We start from the raw sequence: 20,446 nt of genomic DNA, 5'->3' as shown, positions 1-20,446 counted from the left end.
AAAAAAAAATAGTACTTCGATATGAATTAACCCACATACATTCCCTGTCCTCATGTTCACACACTCAATTCTTTACACAAATAAACAGACTCTGAGCTCATGAGTTACCGCTGAAAAATGCACAAGTTCTATTACTATTGATTTGTAGAAAAGCAAAGGAGAGAAATATCCTCTTTACTAATAGGCCACTTCAGAGGTTTGCAAACATATCTATTAAAATATGTTTTCACAGGATCCTCTATTCATCCAAGGACACAGTTTTTTTTTTAGCATATATAGTGCCGAGTAAACAAAAAACAAGGGTTAAAAATGTGATCAAAAAGGCATTTTTTATTCCAGCTCGGCTTTCATATAAAAGAGCAGAATTGCGGACAAATGATTAAAAAGTGTCACTAAATTGACAAATTAAACTTTGATTTGCAATTCATTGTCTATATTAAACTGTTTGTCTTTGAGAGTGATTTTCCTAATGACTGCCAAAGCTTTGAAAATTCAATTAACTCAAGGATAATTCAAGCACCTCTCTGCATCGCATGATGAGAAACATTAGTGAGGAAAAAGTGGAACCTGTGAATATTCAAATCGGCCCTTTAAAAAAAAAAGGACAGATCAGAAGAAAGCATGCTGGGTAAATAACACCGTCACACCAATGTTAATGCTTTTTTCTTCCCACACGATGCAACGGCGTAAACTTCACACGTTAAGAGTTAAACACACCGCCACGCCTGTTTAGTCTTCATGCTGCACAGCGGCGTTTACCCGCCACGACGGTCTCCCGCTGGTGCGTCACGATCCTCTGCTCCGTCACGCTGAAGCCCAGGTTCTGAAAGACTCCTTGGCTCTCGGCCCACGACTGCTGGAAGTTTCTCAGCAGCTCCTCGGTGGAGGCCTCGGGGGGCACGGCGACGGTCGGGACCGCGCCCCTCACCACGTCGGCGTAGGACGGCGGGTTACCGCGGGTCAGTGAGCTCATCTCGCTTGACGTCTCGCTTGTTATGTTCCCGAAGTCGTCGATGCTGCAGAATTGCTCGGTGACCGCTGTCGTTTCCGAGTGGCCCGCCGTCTCCGTGTGGGCCGACTCGGGTTCCCGTCTTTCTATCTGTTCTCTGAGCTCGCGGGCTGCCTGAGAGCCGTGCTCCCCCGTCTCAAACACATGCTTTATGGCTTTCACGTTGAATACGGGGACTTCGTCAGGTCGCGGCGCTTCCGCCTCCGCGTCCTCGTTGTCGCTCCCCAGCCTCTCCGTGATGACGATCGGATCTTTTCTGGCGTAGACTTTTGGTTTTGGAGATTCAAATCTGTTGACCAGCTTCGACATATCCACTCTCGGGAGTTCCACTTTCTGAAGGTCTATCGCTACCGCCATGACGCCTTCCTCAGCGTCCGGCCCAAGACGCTCTGGGATATCGATGGGATCCTTCCGACTGTACGTCCTGCTTACCTCCGACTTCTGCGCCTCCTCGAAGAAGGACTTCTTATCCCTCACACTCATCATGGAGTCCGCCATTTCTGTCAGTTCCACCGAGCCGCTCTCTGTCGGAGTCTCCCTGTCGCCAAAAAGCGATTCCTCACATTCCATCGCAGAACTCTCCGGCGCCACCATGGGAGGCGGCGGGGTCCCGGCGTGAGAAAGCTTGGAGGTGGTGTCCCTCAGTTTCATCAGCTTCTCGGAGCGGCTCATGGTGGGGGACGGCGTGGCCCTGCTGAAGGCCGACGTGGGCGTGTAGGACTTGCGAGGAGGCGGCGGAGGTGTCCCGACTGTTTTGTAGGGCGGAGGGGAAGGGGTGACTCTGAATGGCGAGTCGATCCTCCTTGACTCGATGCTTATAAACGTGGGCGACTCGGTGCGGATGCTCGCTAACGGCGAGGACACCCTATGGTCCACCGCCTCCCCCACCTCCCGGTGCACCTTCCTCTCCTGAAGTGACCTTTTCTCTTCCGTTACCTTCCTCTCACTTTTGGACGAGCCGATGCTGATCTTGGATAACTTTGCGCTGATGACGCTCTTGTCTGGTTTCGGTGATGCCGGCGGCGGTGGCGGCGGTGGCGGCGCTTCCTTTTCGCTGGCCTCCTTTGCCGAGTTCTCCTCCCAAAACGCCAGCTTCGCTTTGAAAACATTCCTCAGGTACACCATCATCTCTTTCAGCTTTTTCTTACTTTGCTGTTTCGCAATTTCACTCAGATTCCTTTTCTCATCCGAGCCCATCGCCCAGTCAGGGAGTTGGCTTATAATCAACCTGACAGCGTTGGAGTCTATTTTGCTCGGTGCGCCCTCGAGCTCTTTCATTTCAGCGAGCAGCTTCTGCATTATACCGCACTTCTCCGAATCCGTGATTTCTTTTGGACGAGCCTCGTCTTCTGGGGCCATTTTGCCCGACACATCCTTAGGCTCACCTTTTGACCCCACCGCCTTTATCTGCGCTTTATTTGTTTCCGCTGCCTGCACCTTAATCTGTTTCTGCACGTGAACGGCCTCTTGTTTGTGGAGGCGTTGCTGCTGCACCACCACCTCCTCGTGCTGTTCAACGCGCTCCTCCCGCTTCACACTCTGCTGACTGTGGCAGACAGATACGTGGCCTTGTCCTTGATGAGTTGCCGCGGATGTTGCCTTCGCCACCTTAGGCATTAAAACAGTAACCGACGGCGACAGCTTCAATCCACTCTCATTCTTTTCCTTTTCGATGTGAACCTCCACTTCTTTCACAGGTGGGCTCACGTGGCTTTTCTTCTCCTTCACTTTCATTTCGGTTTTCGTCTCTGATGTCATGTGGCTGCTTTTCTGATTCACTTTTGTTTCACTTTGCTGCGACACGGTACTTTTCTCTCGCACTTCACTTTTCTCCTCTTTCTTCTCCGTCGGCATCTTAAAGGTTTTCACCTTGAAACTCGGAGTGACCTTTGGAATTTTTGTGGGCTGAAAGGGACTTATTTTCCCCTCCTGTGTCAGAGGGGCATTACTATTCTTTACACCCTCAGCTTTCAGTGTGACCGCCTGGCTTTGGAGATTTACATTTTCCTGGACAGCACTGGTGACAGTCTTGGTGCTGGATTTCTTAATAACCTGCTGCTGTCCCGTGACCGACGACGTGACCACACTCGAGCTCGACTGGACGGAAATATTTGAGGCCTGCGAAACAGAAACGCTCTGATTCTTCAGTGCAGTTTGACTCATTTTTGAGTCAGTGTGCTCACTGGCGACATGCTTTTTATCCACGGACACATTAGAAGATCCAGATGCTGATTTCTTATTCACCACTGAGATTAGGGGCTTGCTCAAAGGGATCTGGGAAGGGCTTTTCTTTGCAGGCGATAATCCGTCTTTGGGAACAATCTGAGCTTCCTCGCCCTTTGTCACTGTCTCCGTGTGCTGCGCTGCCTGGAGCTCAGGACTGGGAGCGAATGTATTCATTGGCGGAGAAGTAGGAGTTGTGACAGTACTCCTCGCCATTTCCTCCGTCTCCAGCTGTTGGCGGTACTTTTCCTCCGCCAGCATCAGAGGGGTTTTAAATTTGCGGGCGTAGGGTCTGGGCTTTGCGGCGGGAATGGGTTCGGGAGGTGGAGGCAGTTTAAGAGGGACAAAGCTTCTTTTAGGTGGTGGTGGACTCTCTTTTTTAGCTGGGATGCTTGGTATTTTTGTTAATTCAGACTGCCTGCTTGTTCCCCTTTTCACTTCCTGAATTACTTCTTTCCGCTCCATTGCCACTGTTTCTGCTTGATCAGGAGGCAGCTCAGGTGGAGGTGGGGGTGGCGGAGGAGTCGGCTGCTTTTTCTGCCACTTGGGTTTCACTTTTATGGGCTGCGTTTCTGGCTGCTTGGGCACTTTGAATAAAGGCTTACCGATGGGTTTGGCCGGCTTCGCGGGGGGAGGCATTGCATAAAGCTCTTGCTGCGAGGGAGGCGGTGGGAGGAAATCTTGGCCGCCCATGGAGGGTGGAGGAGGTGGAGGCGGAGGAAGAGGGAAGAACTCAGGCTCGGGCTTGCATTCCATGGGAGGCGGAGGCGGCGGGGGTGGGAGGTCGCTGTCCTGCCTCATGATGGACGGAGGCGACGCCGGGCCTTCCAGCACCGGCGAGGGCGGCGGAGGGAGGGAGAGCTCCGACTCCGACGGCGGCGGTGGCGAAGAGGGAGGAGGCGGGAAATGAATCTCCGGCTTTGCCTTCTTGATCAGGCCTTTCCCTCTGGTATCAAAGTTGCGCGAGTCGCTCTTCATATTTTTCACATGCTTTTGTGCGAGCGCTTTATTCTCCGTTTGCTTCTGGCACATTTGCTCCGAGACACTCTGCTTATGCACCACCGTTTTCTCCGTCACTGTAGTCTGCACCTGTTTGATTGTCCTGTTTGAAATATTAGTGTGTGATGTGTTTTGGGCCTCTTTCATCACGCTCACATCAGCCGCTTTCGCCTCCGTTTGCTCGTTATTAGTCGCTTGTTTATTCTTCAGCGTAATAGGCTTAGGGGTTTGTGTTTTCTGTGGGGGCAGCGCTCGCTGCGTCTGCTCTTTCATGCTCTTCTGTAGCGAAGCCCCGGTGGAATAATCCGTTTTGGCTACAGTAACGGAGTGGGCCTCTTGGGTTATTACCTGTGTTTTCACCGATTTGCTTTCTTTGTGCCTCTGTGTGTGCCTCTGTGACTCGCTGCTCTGAGAAAGCTTTTCCACAGCGGGGGCTGGGCTGGCTGAGACGCTCTCACTCATGGCTTCATGTAAGCATTCATGCTCCACTTGCTTTACACTTAATGGGTTTTTCGCCGGCACTTTGGCTTTCTTGTGGGGATGCGTGCGCTTCAAATTTGAATATTGCTTTCTCTGCATCAGATTCTTGATCGCCCCTTGAACGTCCCCTTTCACCACTTCCTCTTTCTCCACCTGCGTCGTCTCCTGTCCTTCGTAAAGACATTTGATGGACGTTTTCACGTCCCCCTCGGTGCTGCCCCTGCGCTGCATTCTGGATGCACCTGTTGGCTCCAGCAAGAGCTGGATCGTGCCTTTAACGTCCCCTTGTTCGCTCACTTGGTGCTGGTAAATCGTTTTCTCACTTGTGGCCTCGTGTAAACTCTGCATGGCCGTGTGGATGTCTCCTTTGAGGATCTCCTCTTTCTCCACCTCTTTCACAGCCTGCTTGGCCTCCTCCAGGGTCTTCAGAGTCCCTTTGATGTCTCCTGGTACGAGATCTTCGACGGTCGCTTCCGTATTGGTGTTCGCAGACTTCTCCAGTGACTCCAGAGCACCTTTAATGTCTCCCCTGACGATTTCAGGCTTTTCCATTTCGTTGGCTTTACGCTGCGCCTCCTCCAGAGACCTCAACGTAGTGGGGATGTCCCCCTTCACCACCTCCTCTTTCTCTATGACCACCTTCTGATTGATGGCTTGGGTCAGTGAATCCAGAGCCGCGTTGAGGTCACCTTTCACAATATCCCTTTTCTCCAGGTTCCTGTAGGTAACGGTGGGCTCCGTCATGAAGACTTTAACGTTGCTGTTCACGTCCCCGGGGACTATTTCCTCCTCCGCCACCGTGCGGCCGATGTGCTGCTGGTTCTTCCGCAGCTGCATTTTGGTCTCCTGAACGTCACCGCCGACGATGTTCTCCTTTTCCAGCTTCTCCTGCACCTCACCGGGCTCGAACTGGAGCTGCTTCAGGTAATCCAAGGCCCCAGACTCGATGCACGTGGAGTAGAAGCTGACGTTGCCCCTCTCCGTGTCACTGACCCGGATCTTTTTAGAGTCCTCTCCCCCCGAGTTGGAGAGGAGGCGGTGAAGGGTTCTGCTGACATTCCCTTGAACGATGTCCTCCTTCTCCATGCTCGCCCTCTCCTCTTTATTCAAGAGGGAGTAGATAGTCATCCTCACGTCCCCTTTCTCGTCCTCTTGAATCAGAATGCCACGCTTGGAGGAGCCCTCGCTCTTGAGCAGATTGTTTACGGCCTCTTGAATGTCACCGCGGACGATTTCCTCCTTCTCCACGTTGATGCCCCTCTCCTGGTTGAGCAGCTGCTTCACGGTGGTGTTAATGTCGCCGTGCTCCTCCCTGTCGATGGTAATGACCCTGTCGGTGACCTCCCTGCGGTTCAGGAGGTTCATCATGATGTTCCCCAGATCCCCTCTGATGATCTCTTCTCTCTGGATCTGCGGCGCCTCCTGGTTCAGGAGTTTGTACTTCGCCATGCGGACGTCGCCGATCTCATCCGCCTCGATGAGAACGCCTTGCGAGCTCACCATTTGCTGACAGTAAAGCTCCTGAAGTGTCTCTTTGATGCTTTTGCCTATTATTTCTGTCTTTTGCATGCTGCTCTCGTTGAAGTCGTGGAACGGCGTGCTTTCAAATAGCCACGTTGTCGATTTGACGTCGGCCTGTGGGATTTCCTCCTTTGTGACAACAAGCTCCGCTCCGTCGGCCTCTTTGATGGTGTCGAGGGGCTGCTTCTCAAAGAGCCACACAGACTGTTTGACATCCCCTTTCATTACTTCCTCCTTTGTCACTCTCTCCATGCCGTCGTACTCGGCGCCCTCGCCGCGGATCTCGTCGATCGTGCGCGTCTCAAACATCCACGTGGCAGATCTGACGTCGCCTTGCTGGATTTCGCTCACGCTAACGGTCCTGATGTACTTCTCAGACATCCCGTCCGTCTCAAATCGCTGCTTGTTTGTCTTCACGTCGCCGCCTTGGATGTCTGCGACTGTCTTCGACCTGACTTTGATTTCCTCTGTAATTTCATCCAGAGGCTGCGTTTCAAACCTCCACCTCGCCGTGTTGACGTCCCCTTTGTTGATGCCTTCCTCAGTCACGGCTTTGATCACGTAGACCTCCTCTGAGTCTCTAATTGAATCCAGAGGCTTTGTCTCAAACTGCCATCGAGCCCCCACCACGTCTCCTCTGATGATCTCCTCTTTGGTGACTGTCGTCACTTCATGATAATGGCCTTCTTTGTCACATATGGCGTACAGCGGCTGAGTTTCAAACATCATGGTGTAATTCTTCACATCCCCCCTTTCGCCTTCATCTCTAAAGATACTGGTGAGTTTAGAAACATCCGTCTCGCTGGACTCCTCTTTGATTTCATCCAGAGAGTACGTCTCAAATATGAAGCGGCCTTTGTCGACGTCGCCGCCCCGGACGTCAGTGACGGTGCGACTCTCCCTCGCCTCCGTGGACTCGTCGCGAATGGCGTCGATCGGCTGGTGCTCAAACTTCCACGTGCAGTTGACCACGTTCCCCTTCTGGATGTCCTCGGCCTGCTGCGTCTTCAGCCTGTGCATGGTCTCCGTGGAGGTGGAGCTCATGATGTCGGAGGAGCGATTCTCGAAGATGTACTTCATCCTGGAGACGTCGCCAGACTGGATGTCGATCTCCGTGACCCTCCTGAAGGAACCGCCGTCCTCGCCCGTGATGTTCTCCAGGTTCTCCGTCTCGAAGAGGAAGCGGGCCAGTCGCACGTCTTTCCCTTGGACGTCGTCTTGCTTCACGTTGCAGGTTTTCAGAATGGTTTCGGACTCCGTGTGATCGCGAATGTTATCAAGCGTCTGCGTCTCAAAGAGCCACGTGCACGTCTTGACGTCGCCTTTTTGAACTTCCTCCACGTCGGCCTCGCTCTTCTCCACCTTCTCGTACAGAGCGTCCATCGGTTGAGTCTCAAATAGCCACCTGCAGGTCTTAACGTCCCCTTTCTCGATTTCAATATCTTCTTTAGTTGTACGTTCTTCATCCTCTAAATTATTCAAACATTTAATGGTGTCAAGCGCTTGAGTTTCAAACAACCACTTGGCGGTTTTGACATCCCCCGACTGGACCTCCTGCTTGGAGATCCCTTTTATGATCTGGAACTTATTAATGCTTTCGTCAAACTCGTCAATGGGACGCGTTTCAAACATCCACCTGCAGCTGCGCACGTCTCCCTTCACGATCTCCTCGCGCCTCACCGTCTTCACCTCGTGGTAGTGGCCCGAGCTGTCCTGCATGGCGTACATGGGGGTGGATTCAAAAAGGACTCTGTTGGATCTGACGGATCCACTTGTGACGCCTTCAACTTGGATTCTCTGTGCTCCTTCACACTTGCTTAAATCCATGCTTTCGAACCGTTCTTTGTAGTTTGTCACGTCGCCTTTGTCGAGCGCTTCCACGTGCACCGTCCTGGTGATCTCCTTCTTCTCCTCCCTTATGTTCTCCAGCGGCTGGCTCTCAAACACCCACCTTTGATGCCTCACGTCGCCCTTCTCTTCCTCAGACGCAACCACTTTCTGGAGTTTCCCCACTGCCAGCAGTTCTTTCAGATTCTCCATGGGTACGGTCTCAAACAGGTGTTTGGCTGATCGAACGTCTCCTCCGACGATCTCCTCAGCAGCTGAAGGTCTAGCGTTGGCGTTGTCTTTCAGAGTATCCATAGCCTGAGTCTCGAAAACCAGACAGTGCTTCCTCACATCGGCACCCACGATGTCTTCCTTCTGCTTCCTGGAACTCTCCCATTCCTCCTCATTAATGGTGTCCAGGGTCTTTGTCTCAAAAAGCCACCTGCCTTTGTTGACGCCGCCTTGGACGTTGTCCTCCATGGATATGCCACATATCAGCTTCACCATGGCGGGGTCTTTGTTAATGATATCCAGAGGCTGGGTTTCAAACATCCAGCGAGAAGTCTTGACGTCTCCTTTTTCCGTCTCCTCCCTGCGGATGATGGTGATCTCCAGCATCTCCCCCGAGTCCCCCCTGATGACGCACATGGGCTGGGTCTCGAACATGCGAGTGGTGGTCTTCACGTCCCCCTTGATCTCCTCCAGCTCCGACTTCAGGTTCAGGAAGTGGCTCTCCTCGATGGTGTCCGTTTTCCCCAGGGAATCCAGATGCTGCGTCTCGAAGAGGTACCTGGCGGTTTTCACGTCTCCGCCGGTGATGCTGTCGGTGACGACGGCATCCGTCTCCTGCTCGTCCTCTTGGTAGATCTTATTCAGATAATCAAGTGGCTGCGTCTCGAACAGCCACGTGGCGGTGCGGACGTCCCCCCTCGCCAGATCAGTGGCCTCTTTGGACTCCTCGGTTGAATCAGTAGTCTCTGTCCCCAGAGCGTCCATGGGCCGCGTCTCAAACATCCACGCTGTGTGTCTGACATCTTTGCCGGCGATGATTTCCTGCTGGGCGATATTCCCCACCCCGTCCTCATCCGGGGTGTCGTCTTTGATGGCGTCTAGCGGCTTGTTCTCAAACATCCAGCGCCTGGACTGCACCTCCCCTTTCAGGATCTCGTCCCATTCCACGTACTCTCCGTCCAGGCTCGAACTCTTACTCGATCCGTTGCCGTCGTTTTCAAACAAATAGCACGCCTGCTGGACGTCCCCCACCGTCTCCTCGCCTTCCAAGTTAATTTCATCTTCGGTGAGCTCGCTCAAGAAATCCTCCTCGATGTTCTTGCGGACCTCGGGGTGAATGTGCTTGCAGAGGCGCTTCAGCTCAGCTGTGCTCTTGTGTTTGGTGTACTGCTCCTTGGTGACGGCGTGCTTGTGTTTGGAGGCTGGCTCCTGAGGCTGGGAAGAGACGTCAGGGGTTTCCTGTGGCAGGTTCAAGGGGGGGGGAGGGAAGTGATCTGTCATCTCGCGAGCCGCTGAGGAGGCAGACACGACTGAGGAGGCTGACTTTAAAGTGGAGGAGGTGTCATAGCTGGTCATGGTTGAAGCTTTGGAGGTTTGGCTCACTGGTGCCCACTGAAACTGGTTGAAATCCACATCAACCTGTGGTTCGCAAGTGGTTTTGGTTTAAGGAGAGAAGGAGAGTGATGCTTGTGTTGAAGTTATGGAATAGAAATGTATAGAAAGCATAGAAAAGGACAGCATTGAAGAAGAAAGTGATTTAGAGCGTGTGAGGAAATAAACCTTTACCCTGGATCGATCATTTTTATAAAAATGTATAAATCTCTTCGTCCAAATCTGGAAGAAATTAAACACCTTGTTTGGATTTTCCAAATAAAGCTGCACCTCCAGGCTGTCGAACCCAGACATTTCCTCCCATGTGCTACTGACCTGAACATCACTTAAACTGCAGAGTAATGAGAGTTCTTGTTTTAGCATCGGTTTTCTCTTTTAACACTGAAAAAAAAAAAACGTCGCTGGCTGTGTAATGACATGAGCTTCATCAAATTCAATTTATCCTCCCTCGACTCATCGCATGGGCTATTTTCTTTTGATTATTTCACGATGTGGCCACATCTTCACGCTGATATCTCATGAAAAAGCCAAACTACGAGCTATTTAGATAAACAGACAGCATCATTACCTTAATTTCCTTGGCTGGCGCGGCTTCCTCAATCGTTTTTTCATACTGCTGCTTCAAAGACTGAGTGGAACCCTTTGGAAGGTCTTCGCCTCCGACGAGCATAACTGAATTAGACACAAGAAGAAGGCTGCCTCATTAAGTCATTCGCAGTGTGGGAGCTCAGGGGGATGGGAAAGAGAAATAAATCATTTCATTAAAAACCTGAGTAGTTTTCATTTTCTGAATCCATGCAGCCGTGATTGCCCAATTTCCACTTTCCAATATTTTACCTCCCCGACTTTGCCCTGATTAGATTTGCGACTATGCACTGAATGGGAAATCATCTGCACTCCGATGCATTTTCATAGCTCATCCCTTATTCAGCTGTAGTGGGAACAATCATTAATATACAGGACCCAGGCAGCGGCGTGATAAAAACGTGCAAATTACAATATAAAAGCCATGAGCGGAATAACCTGTTTCGTTGTAGTGGTTCCCGTAACTGGCGGCCACGTTGTTCTGGTGCACTCTTTGATCGTGGATCACCTGTGGAAAGATGCATCATTAGGGAAACTGGCAACTCCGACTGTTTCCAATCAGAGAGGCGGTGAAGGCTTGGCGTGAGGCTAATTTCCTATATAGGGCACGACAGGACCATCAGACACAAGCGCACCACTGTTCATTAGCAGCCTGATGTCAACAAACAGCTGGGGACAAATGGTGACGGTTCATACATTTAAAAAAAATCAATAATAAAAAGAAAATTACAAAAATTCTAAATGAAAGAAATAATAAAAATACATAATACAATAAAATAATAGAAATAATATTTTAACTTGAGGAGGTTTAACTTTTTGAATGGCTGCCTTTTTTTTGATGATTTGAGCAAAAATAATAAAGACTGACTCGGACTCAACTAATTGAGTTTTATAAAGCTGCTGCTGAAGTTCTTTCGAGATATCGGTTAAGCCGAATGAGAAGATATGACCAAGTGTTTCCTCCTTACTATGCTGCTGTCGTTCCTTTTTTTATCTTCTATTATCCAGCCATGTTGCTCCATTCATTCGGCCAAGCCGTTTTCCCAAAGGAGGAGGAATTAAAGCTTCTCTGCTGAGCCGGCATGATTGACTTTTAGCTAGCTAGCTAGCTAATGTAAAGCTTCAGAGCAGCTACAGCCTACTTACTAGGACCCACCAACACGCCAATGTATTTATCGTTATATATCGAATTGATAATCTCACACCAACCGGTGTTGTGGTTTAACGAGCGCCCGTGTTAACTGGTGGTTGCTCGTGGTAAATCGTTGGCGTAGATAATAACCACACATTTGGTGCCCAAGGTGAGCAAGACAATAATAACTTATATAAATCAAGCTTCAATTCTGCAAAGAAGTGAGTGTGTTTCTGACCACTAGGTGGAGCCATGTAACCTCTCGAGAGGCGTTCAAACCACTGACTTTATATAGGAAGTGATGTTGCACCATCGTGGAATTTTTGCAACCAGCGAGGGACGTGACCATATTTGGACTGCGGAGGAGCAACGAACACAAGCAAGGAATTGGGATTAATTATGCTCATGCTAACCCTGTGTTTATTTGTCTTTTCTTTATAACTATTACCAGATTTGTTTCTATTTTCTTTCTATTTTTTTTTATTTTTATGCCTGATCTTCTGATTTTTTTAAAAATCTGGATTTATTCATTTCAAACAAAATTGTATTTGAATAAATCATTATTATAATGAATGAATCAATGATTTATGGTGCAACCCAGTTTCTCTGCAGGTTAAACTGACTCTTGGATATCTCGAAGCATTTCTAAATCTTCTCGGGGGGGTCGTGCAGTATCGCCAGTACCTCTTGTTGATTGTGAAAGAGGGTTGTCGTGGGGACGACCTCTCTGGTACTCCTCCTCACTGTCACCTCGGAGGAGCTGGACGTCTCCTGTCAAACACACAGGAACGGGAATGTTGACATCACATTCACAAACACACATCACCTCCAGCTGTGGGGAAACGGAGGATGCCGTTTTTAGATTGTGAAAATGTTTTCCCATTACGGAGGATTTCAGCGTTGGAGAGGGATTCAGCCCTTTTTCCTCCAGTTTGAGATGAAAAAGGAAATGTAATATTTGAGCTTGTATCCACTGCTGTTAACATGAAAGATACATGATGGGGGGGGAGGGGATGTCAGAATAATTACATCTTTCCCGATGTACAACCGGATTTAAAGCCACAGCCGGCGTGTTACACCTGCGAGGGGAAGTTGTAGCACAGAACTCGATGAAAACAGACGTTTCCCCTCACAGACTCTGTAGAATTTAGCATTCAGCGAGCTCCTGGTGCGCTCGATGAATCCACTCCGCTCCGCCGCCTGACTGAGCAGATGGGTAGAGTGCACGGCGGGGCAAATCTGACCCGACTTCACCTGAGATCCGCCGGCCCCCGCCGTCACAGGCTGCTAATGCGTTCTGGCATTTCCCTCACGCACTCCGTGACAGTGGCCCAGATCTCCGGCAAAAAGTTGGAGGTGCCCTCTTTGATTTGACCTATAAGAAAACACCTCGCAGCCAAGTTTTTCCACGACAGAGCTACAGTAGAATGTAAATCACTCCGTAGCATTTATATGCGTCTCCCTTTACGCAGAGCTGCTGAACAGAAAAGAACGGCGGATTACTGTCTTTTGTTGGCTTTAAAGGAGGAAGAAAACCGATTTATTATCCTTGCTGTCTCCAAGAATTCATTATCTATAGAGAAGCTGCATATATATGATATATAGTCAATGCCTGATGGTATTATTGCATCACTTCATGCACAGTGAGGAAGATTCTCTCAAAAGTTACCGTGAGGTAATTTTGGATTAGTGTTTCCAAGCACCAGACTCCCTTTAGAAAATCGCTAATTTTACTTCAGCAGGGTCCAACAATCTGCCCATGCCAGTCCTGGTCCTGGTCCTGGCCCCCCTTCCCTCCAGTGGGACCCAGCAATACGGCTTGATTCTCATCAGCATCAAGAATAACGATATCGAAAAATCCCATCTTCTTGCTGATCTTATTTGCTATGTGGGTCACATAACCTGGGATCCAATCTCACCTGGACGGATCTCTGCTCGAAATGGAACTGGGCGACGCTGGACTGAGTGGACGAAGACGCGAACTCCTGGCTCTCAAACTGTTTCTTCACGCTGGCCAGACCGCCAGGCAGCGAGCACGCCTCCGACTCCTCCATCACCTGTCAGGAAAAGAAGCACGTGGCATGAAATACACCGGGGTCATCAATCTGCAACGTGTTCTAGATTAAACACGGGAAACTGTGGATTGGATCTGACCCGAGGTGAGCCGTTCTCCGCTCCCATTGATTGCACATTTGCTATGCATCCACTTATGCAAGGTATAGAAGCGGACGCATTATGCTAATGACTTCAGGAGCGGCGTGAATGCTGTTAATTGTAAAATAGCCACAGTGGAGGAAGGTGGTGTAAAAATCTGTACTTTAATGGAGCTTTTATAAGACAAGATATAAGTCAAATGCTTCGTTTTGATGATATAAGCAGCTGTAAAGAAATCAAACTTGAATTAAGGCTCTCTTTTCATGTCAATTTCTGGCAGAAATGTTCGGAAAACAGAAAAATATGGCATGCGTCCAACTGTAATGGATTTCTATATCCGTCCCGCAACAGAGAGAAACATCAATAGACAATTCAGTCTTTCAGATTAGCTGGTTAAAATGAACAAAAAGGCCTTTCAATGCTTCCTATTGAGCTACGGAAGGAATGTTCCCTTAAAACTGGAAAGTTAGGTCATCGCAAAGGAACCTCATCAGTATGGAGGCTGCGAGTCCACACACTACGAGGTCTGGGCAGGAATGCACACTACTTGATGCAATAATCCCCTCTTGGAATCGTCAATTACATTTATATGTATGCTTAAGCATATATATTTATTTGACCTCCGGGACACGGCGATATATATGTGCAACTCACTGATGCATGTGTGTTGCCTATATTTTAATGCAAATGAGGGCGACAATGCAATTTGCAAGTTAATGCAGGGGTGTTCAGGTCAGCCACATTTAATGGCAGCGCTGCATGTTATCAATATTTTAATGCTTCTGGGTGCAAAAGCAGCATTGATGTACAAACAGCAGGGAAGCTGACAAATTAGGAGTTTATGTATTTGTACAGATTTTAGGAGGGGATCAACACATTCTCACTAGCGACCCGTCAAATACGTACGAGGCCCAAAGCTTCAACCTAGGACGCTCTAGACACCCCTCTAGTGTCCGTTTTGGATGTGTCAGGTTCTGTCTGCGTAAATGTATGCGTTCACAGAAAACGGAGTATTATGCTCATTATATGCACACTGTATTTTCAGAATAAACTTCATTCTCAGGTAACATAGTTTTAGCTCATTATTTGCACAATGTCTTTTCAAAATAAACTTCTGTATTCAGGTGTAATGTACTGTTTTGGAAACTGTACATTACATGCATTATGTCTCAAAATAAACTTCCCATACTCACAGGAAATGCACCGTTTCCTCTCATAACATGGATAATGTCTTTTCAAAATAAACTTCCCGCACTCACAGGAAACGTACCGTTTCCTCTCATTACATGGATAGTGCCTTTTCAAAATAAACTTCCCATATTCACAGGAAATGCAGTTTCCTCTCATTACATGGATAGTGTCTTTTAAAAATAAACTTCCCATATTCACAGGAAATGCAGTTTCCTCTCACTACATGCATACAGTAACCTTTCAAAATACACCTCCATATACACAGGACACATACAGTGTCCCCTCATCACGCTCATACCGTGTCTTTTCAGAATAAACTTCCAACGTATGTTCACTTAGTATTACGGTTGCTCCCTCAACTAAATTGCTCCTGGCTCCTCCTACTCCTTCGGTTGCTCCGACCGTCTCACAGTGGATGAGTTTTTTCGTGGAGTGAGTTGAAAGCCTGGAGAGTCACACAGACTGGACTCACTGACTGGTGTCCATCAGGAGTCCTGCTATCTTTAAACAACTTGTCACTTGTGTGTGGACGTGCAGACAACAGCTGCACACACACACACACACACACACACACTCAGCTGTCAAGGGCAGTTGCCACACCGACAATGTGTTATATGCTTACATACAGGTATTAATAAACTCAATAAAATACTGCGGAGGATTTATTATGATTATGATATATTTATTGTCCGACGCTTGTTATTTTGAACATGATTATGTGCAATAAAAAGCAACAAGCCACTTGATGTTAGTGCAGCCAGAAAAGCACTCTGTGTTATATTAACAACACCTCTCATCCGCTGTGAACGCGGCAGTAAAGCTGGGCCCCGCGTGGCTTGTTACTATGCAGACCTGGGACCAGCTGACAGTTAATGCACTCACACTAAACTTGAAGTTGGCGCTATTATTAGACTCCGTGAAGTCCTTTATCCTCACATTTTTAATGAAGCTTTGATTCCCTTTCCTCTAAGTGTTTGCTGTGTCACAGTGTGACTCAGCAGTTTTAGATACTTTTGCTTCCCCCCTCTGCAAAGAAACTCCAAATACACATTACACTCAATTTCCAGCTGCTTTTCCTTCCGTTTTAAAGCCTCCGTGTGGCGTTTCAGCAAACAAGCTGTCATGTAGCGCCGCCGTCGAGGACAGAACAGGCGTTCTCCAGCAGGTAGCTCTTTGTTTTAGATACTAAGCTGACTTGCTGCAGTGGCCACGGCTGACTAACTGCACACACGGTTGAATTATTGGGTTCATAAAGTGCATGCGGGCTCTTCAAAGCGGCTGAGGGGTTTTTGTTCCCGGTAACGACTAATGACTCAGAGATATTCATGTTTCGTGTGCTAGCTGTGTGAGTACATCTGCTGCAAAATACCTCTCTCTCTCTCTAAACATGCAATTAAAATGACTCTGACACTGATTGATGCTCCGTTTTAATAATGCGCCTGAGCAACGTGAACACAATCCCGTTATGACCCAAATAATCAGTGCAGATGTGATGTATAATCATCTCTCCGAACAGCAATTCAGATACCACGTCTCACGTTTCATATCGAAACCGATTCGGTTGTGGTTGCTTGTGTTTTGAGATTCATGTGGATTGAAGTATTTCAAGTATTTCAAGGAAAGTATTTATCATACATTCAGGCTTTTTCTCTCAGCTGTGAGCTGGAAGCAGCCAAAGGAAGCTTATCAGTGAGGTTATGAATAACAGGAAGGGTTAGCTTGGATTTGTGGAAGATATACTCCTGTGTTCTGTGAGCTAAAATGACTCTTTTTGTCAATGGAGTCTGGTGGCTTTGAGGAAAGCGATTAAGTGTCCCCTCCAAAGTTCCCCCCCTCCCCGAGAGGAAGTATCTTACCGCCGCAGACGAGGAAGCACTGCTTTCCTTCTTGGACACGGCCGCCTGATACATCGCCAGCCGCTCTTTCACCGACACCGGCTCGCCCTCCTGGTCCTCGGCGCTCGGGGTCCTGTCCTCTGGACGTCTCGGGGTGGCTCCGCCTACGCTGCCTGCGGCTACGCCAGCACAAAGAAAACGATCACACTAAAGCATTGCATAATCACACCGGGGTTGAAATGTGTGTGAAATCTGACTTTTTTTTTTCCCTGCTTAAATTCAGAATACCCGCGTGGCTGTAGATACTGTAGATGTTTGAACCCAGAGGGGGTTAACAGTCCGTAACAAATGTCGACACGAAACTCATCAATTACTTGTGTGTTATTTCGGATTGCTCAGCACCTCCCTGCGGATAGCCAATTAGAGAAGACCAGTGATTTTACATTTGACTTTTCCGCGGCTACAAAGCATCATTAGGCAGCAGAGAAAGCTCCATTAAGGCTCGGCAGACACCCACACTGGACCTTTTAGCTCTTGGCATGTTCTCTCTCTCCGGGCTGCAACGCCGTGGGATGATAGAAGACCCTAAATAGACATGATGCTCTCTCATTATGTGCTCACGCTGCAACCTTTGGACCTTTTTTTTGTTTAAAATCCTCCTCCTTGTTGTGTTTGCCCACCAGATAATTACATAGTTTCTCCACGAGTGCAACCTTAGCATGAAGTATGACTTCAAAAACCTCTGAAATGGATGTGAAGCGCTCTTCGGGTGGAGATTAGTAACCGATCCAGCGCTTAGTGGTATAGGACATAGTGTTCAAACTAATAGTACATCTATGACTACACCGCCTTGATATAGCCCTCTCCTGGTAGCCATATCCTCTAAATGAAGAAACACACACCCACTGGTTTGCTCTCTCTGCACCACTGACTAATACTGTTGTGTACTGGGAGGAGCTGCTGGTTTTGGAATCACATTCTCTCTGCTGCCCCCTGATGGCCAGCAGAGAGAATGCAAGTTCAAGGCACTTAAGCCTTGGCTTCACTTTGGTACCAATTTCAACTGGACAGTGGACAGCTTCAAATACTCTAATCCCCATGAGGCCCGGCTACCGTAGCTATGAAGAAGAATGGAGTAAAAACGAGGCTTTTGATTGGATGTGGCAACATCGTCTGTTTATCCAGGCAAGCGACATGAATATGCAGGGAAATTAACCTTTTAAAACACTTTTTTGTTGTTTAATCCTTATGGTATGCACTATGATTTATATTATATTTCTATTTAGTAAATGGGAGGATATGAAAATGTAACTTCATAATTGCAATTCATGATCTTATCCTGATTAAATATGCTGGAATCACTATATTTTGTTAAGTAACATATATTTTTATTCACAGACCCAAATGTAAAAGATGTTTAAATGAATAATTATTATATTATTATATTGTCCCATCCCTAAGTCTATTTCTATGTGTGAATAAATGTATATGCATACATTATTACTACTTACCTGATTCTTCTTTTTTTGTTATTCTTTAACATCCTGTCAGTTGTTGTTGCTTTAATTAATTTAATTATTAATTTATTTTGTAATATAGGCACACTGTTTGTTTCTTGTCTTATATTGAAAAGGGAAAACCTCTCACTTTCGATTGTTCCATTGTAATATTCTAGAGAGGTCACCAAGCTGATATTTTCTCACAATGCAGAGATGAATCTCATTGTGCCACTTTGCTGCTTTGACCTTAATACGAACAAGACTGACAAGAGCATGCTCTCCTCCTCCCACCAATTTTAGCTTCCTGCTACGTCCGGCATGTACCAGTCACCCGTCAGAAAATAGGCAGCGTCTGAAAATAAACCGGGGCAACATCCTATAAACACGGGTCAGAAATATACACCTGAGGCTGACGCGTCGCCTAAAAGCGGCTCGATGACAGAAACACAAGGGTAATGCCCTCGTTTATCACCCAAGACAAACGTCCACGTCATGGTCTGGAGCTGTCAGGGGGGGGGGGGACACACATGAGGCTTCGGATGCCTGACGACAGCGCTGTGGATTTATCTGAGGAGGGAATGCCGTATGCAAAGCCCCCATAGCATGGAGGTGAGGTAAGCAGGGAGGCGATATAACCCGACTCCGTCTGCAGCGTCATGGAGATGTATTTACGTGTGTGGGGGGGGGGGGGGGGGGGGGAACAAACTTCGAATGATTTCCAAAAAGATTGGAAATCTCTCCGCTAATTAGTGCTGACACCAGCGGATGTTGAATGAGCATTATTAATAGCTTTCTGCCCCGCTAGAACTGGCGGCGTGGTATTGATGAGGCATTTCTTCTTTTCTGCTTTTCACGGCGAGCACAAGGGACTGCTCAGAGGCACATTCACCTCCACACTCACACGGAGTTTTAGTTTCTTATCTCTTCAAGGCCGTAGAGGCGGCTCAAATGATAGTAGGGAGGGGGGAGGGGGGTGAAAATGCAAGCGAGAGGCGCCGGGAAAATGTTGGGAGGCCTATGCACGACTCAGTGGTTATATTGAGCCGAACCAGAGGCTATTGACCTCCCTGTCACCGGCTGCCGCCTGCCTTAAAGCCATCAGATGTGAGGTGCCGCACCGCCGGGCTAGAAGGGAGGAAGTGAAAGGGAGGAACAACGGGGGAGAATATGTCCAGGAGGGAGGTAAAGAGAACAAATGAGTATTCTAACAGCAAAAAAAGGCTTTCATCGCTCAAAGTTAAATCAAGGGCTGGAGATCCGTGCCAAGCAGAGGCCATCCCATAATCACAGAGGTTCCAACCTCTCCGCGGCCCTCTCCTCACAAAGCAACCCAATTTTCTGCTCACTACTTACTGACCAAAGCTTTTGGCTGAGTTTTGACAGGAGAGCCAAATCCAGCTCCACTAATTGAAATGTCAGCCGCGGAGGGCGATTCCGTCCCGTACTGACGAAAAGCCAAAAAAAAAAAAACACGGCACAATAATTGAGCTGTCAAATCTATCAAAATAACTTCTTTACATGGAAGCCCTCCGGTGCTTCCTCATGCACGGCTAAGCACTTTGTCTCCAATTTGCTATGCTTTCAGATTATTCCAGATCAGATTGCTGCTGGTTATGTCTGCTTGGAAGGAAACAAGAAGGGAGCCATGCATGTTTTATGACAAATCCTCGTGGAATCACTGGAAACGCAATATCGCATCTGGGTTGTTGTTTTTTTTTTTTTTAACGGAGCTCCTGCACCTGATGTTCCGCCAAACTGCCTCATCGTATTTACCATTTTCATCACAGGTGCCTCGGCCTGCGCACGTCAAACTGACTCACAATCAGCTGAAATGTCATCCACTTGTGCTCGGCTGGGAAAGAGCTGCGCTGACAGTTGAAATACTAATACATAGCTTACCTTCTTGAAGGCTGCTGTGTGTGGCAAACAATAGAATCCAATAGAAAAGGAGCCTCCAGTGAAGGGCTAAGTGGCCCGGCCTTAACCCAACACGGAGAAGGAAACGTGGGCAGAGACGGCGAGGCTTGGAGACCAGCTCCAGCAGTGTGCACCACAGCTCAGTGAGGCTCAGGCATCCGGCGACAGCTGGTTTTATTTTAGACGTCCCCCTTCGTGAATAAATAGCAGTGACTTGGGGGAGAGGGAAGGTGGATGTGGGTTGGCTGTTTTGAGCATCGGGTTTCGAGGTACCCAACATGCCCTTAACCTTATGTCATGGGAGTCTTATGGACGCAGACGGCCCACACTGGGAGCCCTTCATTCAGATGTTTGTGTTCGGTTAGCATACAGATGATGGTGCTTCCTGATCCAGGACACATTGCTTCGTTGGTAACGTGGACACATGCTGGGGAACAGTTTGTCGTAGTAG

The 20,446-nt window shown here is 48.3% G+C and overlaps 1 protein-coding gene across 2 annotated transcripts in view; it reads right to left on the bottom strand.

The window, feature by feature from the left end:
* The window catches only part of xirp2a (xin actin binding repeat containing 2a), a 39,891-nt gene that overhangs the window by 851 nt on the left and 18,594 nt on the right, over positions 1 to 20,446 (bottom strand). The window contains exons 1-7 of one of the 2 annotated variants that reach the window (XM_084003968.1): positions 19,978 to 20,107; positions 16,601 to 16,758; positions 13,319 to 13,456; positions 12,084 to 12,170; positions 10,706 to 10,775; positions 10,251 to 10,354; positions 760 to 9,709 (exon numbers count right to left, since the gene is read on the bottom strand). In XM_084003968.1, coding sequence (XP_083860094.1) covers positions 760 to 9,709; positions 10,251 to 10,354; positions 10,706 to 10,775; positions 12,084 to 12,170; positions 13,319 to 13,456; positions 16,601 to 16,654 — 9,403 coding nt within the window. In that variant the 5' untranslated portion in view covers positions 16,655 to 16,758; positions 19,978 to 20,107. Of the gene's footprint in view, positions 1 to 759; positions 9,710 to 10,250; positions 10,355 to 10,705; positions 10,776 to 12,083; positions 12,171 to 13,318; positions 13,457 to 16,600; positions 16,759 to 19,977; positions 20,108 to 20,446 lie in introns of those variants that run through there. The other variant, XM_084003967.1, reaches the window with a different exon arrangement.

The sequence above is a fragment of the Eutrigla gurnardus genome (assembly GCF_963514095.1).
Source record: "Eutrigla gurnardus genome assembly, chromosome: 24".
Lineage (NCBI taxonomy): Eukaryota > Metazoa > Chordata > Actinopteri > Perciformes > Triglidae > Eutrigla > Eutrigla gurnardus.
This window is presented reverse-complemented; position numbering and strand designations above follow the sequence as displayed.